This window comes from Doryrhamphus excisus, chromosome 8, assembly GCF_030265055.1.
Source record: "Doryrhamphus excisus isolate RoL2022-K1 chromosome 8, RoL_Dexc_1.0, whole genome shotgun sequence".
Taxonomy (NCBI): domain Eukaryota; kingdom Metazoa; phylum Chordata; class Actinopteri; order Syngnathiformes; family Syngnathidae; genus Doryrhamphus; species Doryrhamphus excisus.
Window position 1 is genome coordinate 1,485,176 of NC_080473.1, and position 6,673 is coordinate 1,491,848.

At 43.8% G+C, this 6,673-nt stretch overlaps 1 protein-coding gene across 5 annotated transcripts in view; it reads right to left on the bottom strand.

Moving 5' to 3' along the window:
* ryr1b (ryanodine receptor 1b (skeletal)) overlaps window positions 1–5,464 on the bottom strand; it is a 70,635-nt gene extending 65,171 nt beyond the window's left edge. For 4 of the 5 annotated variants that reach the window (XM_058079403.1, XM_058079404.1, XM_058079402.1 and 1 more), the window contains exons 1-2: window positions 4,917–5,463; window positions 3,095–3,168 (exon numbers count right to left, since the gene is read on the bottom strand). In XM_058079403.1, the coding sequence (XP_057935386.1) occupies window positions 3,095–3,142 (48 nt within the window). In that variant the 5' untranslated portion in view covers window positions 3,143–3,168; window positions 4,917–5,463. Of the gene's footprint in view, window positions 1–3,094; window positions 3,169–4,916 lie in introns of all 5 variants that reach the window. The other variant, XM_058079400.1, reaches the window with a different exon arrangement.
* Between the last annotated feature and the right edge of the window lie 1,209 nt (window positions 5,465–6,673).

Sequence of the window (6,673 nt, forward strand, 5' to 3'; positions counted from 1 at the left end):
TATGGCTCGGGAGCCAGGTAGGGCTCTTTTGATGACTGTATCTGGCTCTCAAGCATTTACCACAATAAAAATGATAACATTTTAAAGTAAACATCACAGAAATCACTGTTAAAAATATTAAAAAGCAACAACTTTCTTATGCATTTTAATCCGTCCATCTATTTTCTACTGCAATATGGCCGACCATATCCATCTTTCCTGATGATATTTTCCGGGTCAAACACCAAAACTCGATTATTACTGGGTAATGCGGTAGTGTACCTCGGTCATTAAGATGTAAATGCAAACTTTCCTCCTTTAGTCAAATAGTCACCTAGCTAAAGCTGCAGAACCAAGCCTTCTGACGAAGATGGCTAAAAGAATGAAATATGTGTACGGAGTATGGTGCAAAACCATGTAGCAGCAGAAGTTGTATTAATGGCAGCAAGTATTTGATTTATTATTGGACACTGCGCTGCTCACAAAAGTGTGCTGGCCACACCCCCTTGGCGTGGGGTAGTGTGCCTGGTCTACGTAATTAGAGCCCATTATAACTAAAACTGTTGGTCTTACATAAAAATGCACACATTTTATTGCATTCAATGTTTAAAAAAATGTATATGGCTCTTACAGATACACATTTTAAAATATCTGGTCTTCATGGCTCTCGTAGCCAAAAAGGTTCCCGACCCCTGCTCTAATAGCAGACATGACACCAATTCAATGTACTTTTATTGTAGGATGGGGAGTCACTGTCCAAACAATACAACCATGAGGTACGCACGTGCTACAACAATGAATAAAAAGTCCACTTGCTACACTCTCTCACACACACACACACACACACACACACACACATCCCAAAGGATGCTAGCAAGTAGGACAGTGGCTGCTCCGGCTTCTCCCCCCCTGAGTGCACACTTATACTGACACACTATAAAAGGAAGCTGCAATTATAGACTGAAACTCAAATACAGCATGTAAGTGTCGTTCCCGTCTGTGTGATGCACACGCTGGGCAAGACAGAGACGGTGCTGTTGTATGAAATCTGGCTGATTTGATGCCAGAGTCAGCGGGATGCAAAGCGGGAAGTATTCATTTATTTGTGCTTTTAGTCATTCAAAGTGCATTTGGAACTCCCCCGCATATTAAATAAAGATATTTATCTGGCTAAATAACTGGTGGTCCCTCAAAGTGACTTATGGGAACTGTCAGGACTGTGGCTGTCATCACACGGAGACAAGCGGCACACACTCCATTCTCCATCTTCCTGCCAATGCAAACATTTCCATCCAAGCGGCGCAGTCACGTTTAGCCCTGCGTGTCTGACCCCCCGCTCTATCATTGAAGCACACCACCCTTTAATAATTCACATAAAGCCACGCTTCTACTTTCATCCTGAAACAGTCTCGTGGAACGCATCAGACCACCGACTACAACTGTAGTGACTGACCGGTGACGTTACACCACAAAAAAGTATAAACGTAAGCTACAGTACAATCGACTTGTGTCCTGGACGCCATGTAGGGGTGCACTGATGTGATGAAGATAATGTACATCCAAACATCTAATAGTAGAGGGGTATCCAAACTTGTTGAGAGTCAGTTGTAATTTTTGGAAAATCACGTTGGGGAAAAAGTTATATTATTCCGTGAATAAAGTCATGATATTACAGGATGAAAATTCACAAGTTTAACTATTTGGAACATTTTTGAAAAACAGTAAAATGGGAGGGAAAAAAAGAGTGTATTTCATACTAATGATACAGTTTTCCACCTACTAAAGCAGGGGTGGGCAAACTTTTTGACCCACGGGCCGCATTGATATAACAAAATTTCCATATTTATTATTTTATATTTATATTTAAATATTTAAAAAATAATAAAATATTATAATAATTAAAATAAAATTAAAATAATAATTATTATATTATTATTATGTAAAATTAGCAAATATAACAATATTATTATATATAATTAATATAATAATTAGCATTAATATAATAAATATAATAATCATAATAGTTATAATGATAATATAATAATTATTATTTTAATTTTTATTATTATTATGTGCTTGTGTCTCTTTTTTCAGGAGCACTTTGTAAACAACAGACCATGTCAAAAAACAAAATTGATACAACCACCAAAAGGTTGGCTCAGGCCATGATGCCAGGTTGTATGTTGAGTTTAAATTAAATACTTTGGAAAGATTGGGCGGGCCGTATTCAAACACTTGGCGGGCCGGATGTGGCCCCCGGGCCGTAGTTTGCCCACCCCTGCACTAAAGGGTTTCTTGATGTATAACTTCTTAGCATATATTTAATAAAAAATCAAAGTGGCCATTGCATCCATTTGTCACTTTGTGGCCCTGACTGGAAAAGGTGTGGACACCCCTGATCTACTATCTACTGCATATCGCAATAACGTTGCCAAGTTTGCCACACCAATCCCTCTTGTTCCATCTTCTTATTCTCCAGGTGCAGACCAGGTGTGGTGTAAGGAGTGTAAGTGAGGGCGCTGATAGATGAGTGGTTTAGTAGCAACATCTGGAAACATCTCAGGGAAACACTTCCCTCTGCTTGCCATATCTCCCTATCCTCAGCTGTGGAAAGCACCCACCCGGTCAGCAGTTTCAGGTCTTTTTTTTTGGGAGGGGTGGGGTGGAGTGTGGAGTGGACCCGTCCACTCTGTCATGCTGTCTCAGAGCAGCAGCTGTCTACTGCAGGCGCTTGCTAGCGGCTAGCTCCGACTCCTCAAGCCATCTGAGGCTCTACTTTCCTCAGATAAAAATAGATAATGATGCAAACAGATGCACTGTCTGTCTGTGCACGTACATGCACGTACAGGAGCAGAATGTGAGCATGTCACTAGAAATTGACAGCTTCACAAGACAGGGCACTAATCAGGTGCCAAGTTTAAAGAGAGCAAGCATCAGGCAGGTCACCAACACCAAAATAAATCCACATTTGGGGCACCAGCGAGCTCAGCTGCTGATTGAACTGCTGATGAACCTGCCATGAAGTTGATGGTGAACACCTAAACATCAGAGAACTTGTCCTGACCTGGTCCAAAAACAACAGCAAAACAAAATAAGTCAAGTAAGCAGGACTCACCGTTCGTAGGAACTGGATCTCCTCCTCTCCCTCACCGCCTTCCGCCATCCTTCACCGAGGGTTATTGGCAGCACCTCCAGAAGGAAGACAAGATCCTTTAGTTTTCTCTTTCGCTTTCTTCCTATCTCCTCCCTTCTCGAGTGTGTGTGGGTGTGCTGGAGGACAGCACCCGTCCTGTGGACTCTCACAGTGTTGTGCGAGAGAGTGATTCCCCCCACCCCCTCCCACGGTGACTACCTTCCACTCTCAGCGTGCATCCTCCAGATCGGAGGGGAGGGACGTCGGGCGTGTGAGGGGAGGGGCAGAGCCCAGCCTGGCCTGGCCCGGCCCGGCCCTCCTCCCACCTTGGCCGTGCCGCCATGTTTCTAAGAAGAAGGGGGGGCAAGTCTTCCCTCCATAGGGGCAAGGCTATAAAAATGAGTGGGGGGGTTCCACTAAATAGATAAAGTATTCCACTTTGACTTTCATATTTTCATAGCATAGAAAACTACTAGAGCCCTTTAGACATGAAATAACACCCCTATAGTCACCGTTGCACATTATACGTATTACCCATTATAACTGGAGAAAATAAGACATACAAAAGCCATAATATGGACTCACATGGGAGAGTCCCTTGTTCTGTACATCATCAATGTAACATTACTGACACCTACTGACCAGTGTTGAATGCTACATATCATCACAATGTCTTTGACTGCATCTTCTGAATGCCCTGTATTTGTATTTTACTTAATTTAGCCAATTTCTTGACTTGAAAGTTCTTCATTTAGGTCAAAATATGTGACATGTGTTTAAATATGCTTATGTTTGACTAATAATAGGCCATATTCAGTGTTGTTTCATATATTTTTGAAAAACTGATTATCAAGGGATAACTGGAGACAACTAGAAATGGAACTTACACGTCCCTGTGCTGCCTGCTCAGTACAATATGGCCAAAGTCAAAATAGATGGCCATCAAAAAGAATAATAAGATGTGTTAATGGGAAGAGAGTCACCTTCCAGGCACACGTCCATTAAAGTTAAGCGTGAGTGTACATTGTGTTGTTTCATTCATTCATTCATTTTCTACCGCTTTTCCTCACGAGGGTCGCGGGGGTTGCTGGAGCCTATCCCAGCTGTCTTCGGGCGAGAGGCGGGGTACACCCTGGACTGGTCGCCAGCCAATCACAGGGCACATATAGACAAACAACCATTCACACTCACATTCATACCTATGGACAATTTGGAGTGGCCAATTAACCTAGCATGTTTTTGGAATGTGGGAGGAAACCGGAGTACCCGGAGAAAACCCACGCATGCACGGGGAGAACATGCAAACTCCACACAGAGATGGCCGAGGGTGGGAATTGAACCCTGGTCTCCTAGCTGTGAGGTCTGCGCGCTAACCACTAGACCGCCGTGCCGCCCTGTGTTGTTTCAATGGTAAATAATTTTGTTTAGTGGCTAGCATGTCTGCCTCACAATCAGGAGATCTGAGTATGAATTGCTGCGTGGGCTCAGCTGGGATAGGCTCCAGCTCCCCCATGACCCACAATGAGAACAAGCGCTATGGACGTTTACATTGCAAATGCTAAGACATTATACAGATAACAGAGGCAGGATGGTGACATTTTGACTCTGGAACAGACTATTTCTATTAAGATTATTTCCTGAATTCAAATAAGAGGTGGGTGCCATAAAACCTTTGGTCTTCATGAAGAGGATGGTGGACTGTATGAGTGTCATTGAGAAAGACCACCATGAAGATGCATCGTATAACATAACATAAGCTTGGAAAAGCACACACACACACACAGACACACACACACTTCCTTACCTGCTCAGTATCCATCTGGCATCCGTCATCCTGTCCTCCATCTGCCTGTGGCTGCAGCAGGAAGGCGTTTAGGGGACGCGGCTCTCCGGGAAACAACTCGCATCAGCCGGTATATACAGAGGACGCTGAGGAGGTAGCACGCCAATGAAGAGAAGCCGCCGTGATTTCTGGGAAGTGAAGTCCCGCTGCCACTTGGTCCTCCCCAAGACCATGACGTGGCATCCGCTTCTTTTGCAGTTGCATTGTGAAGCCGCAGTGCGGCGACAACATGCTAACATTTGGAGTAGTCGTGAAGCAACAAGCACATTGCAAGTGGATATTGACATACAGACATTAGCCATACAGTCATTTGAAGCTAACGCCGACCGCTGCCCAGCTGAGACTGTTAGCTTACAAACGTCTACAGGCTTGTCACGCAATGAAAATAGAACGTCTGAATCCTACAAATGACGTGGAGCATTTCTCTTTAAAAGTCGTTACTTTTAAAGATTATAGTGACATTCGTGAGATAACTTTTTTTCGCCAGCTAAAGACCGTAGTTTGCTAGTTTTCCGCTTCACTTCCGGCCTATACAGGAAATGCAAGATAAAAAATCCCGAAGCAAGGACTAATAACAATACATTATTTAAAATCAAACTCACAATAACGATGCATTACAGGTTTAATTTTACATCGATTAAAAATTGTAATCATATCATGTTCATATTTTTTCAATACACTCACTGGATTTACCAGCAGTGTTGATTACATCTCTTCCTGTTGCTTAAGATGACTGTAAATTTGCTACATTACATCGCTTACATAGCCCTTTGGCGGCAGTGCCATGCATGCATCCGTCATTGCACACTTCAGCACTCGGACTTTGCATGCAAGGCCTGTAGGACGCCTCGCTCTGCTCTGCATCTTTGCCTGCTTCTCAATGCCATATCGTCCTCTGTGCCAGCCAGTCAGCTTCCTGCAGCAAAAGAGGCCACCTCTGCACACCCGAGGCGCATTCATGTCCCCCCTGTATGGTTGCCTCTTCCTCCCGGTGTGCTGTTCAAACAAGGATGCCATTGAGACCCCCCCGTCCAGCTGCACGGCTACATTCACAAGTGCAAACACTATGTGCCCTGTGTGATCGCTTGCCACCCTCACACGACAAGGAAGACGATATCAGGATCATCGACTGGATGTGGAAGTAATTTCACCAAAAGTGAAAACACAACCAGTAGTGGTGTGGATGTGTGGTATCTGTTCTCATAGGCTGCTTCCTGGTTCCTGGAGGATGAGGTCACAGACAATGGCGGGTCGGAGCCAGGCCGCAAATTTGCCGGCTGTCGTATCAAAAGCGCACCAGAGCCGGGACGCTGTGTGAAAGGGGCGGAAAGCTAACCTCTCCGTCCCCTGTTGTGTTTAAGCAGGACTTATCCACACCACACCCGATACGGTCATACATTCCACCAAAAAAATATTCCACCAAGGAGCAAGCTGAAGAGAACAAACGTCAACATCAGTGAGCATCTGACGAAACGTAACAGCGACTTCACCAACTGCAAAATTCAATTAAATGGAGGACAGGACAAATAACGGCTACGTCATCTACGATTATTAATACAGTAATCCCTCGTTTATGCCGGTTATATTGGTTTCAGACCCGACTGCAAAGTAGGATTCCTTATTTATAAATTGAGTATTTTTGTAGTTTGAGTCTACACAGCCTGCTTATGACCTTCTATATACACTCTTTAAAATTATTAGAGCCCTCTAGGCATGAC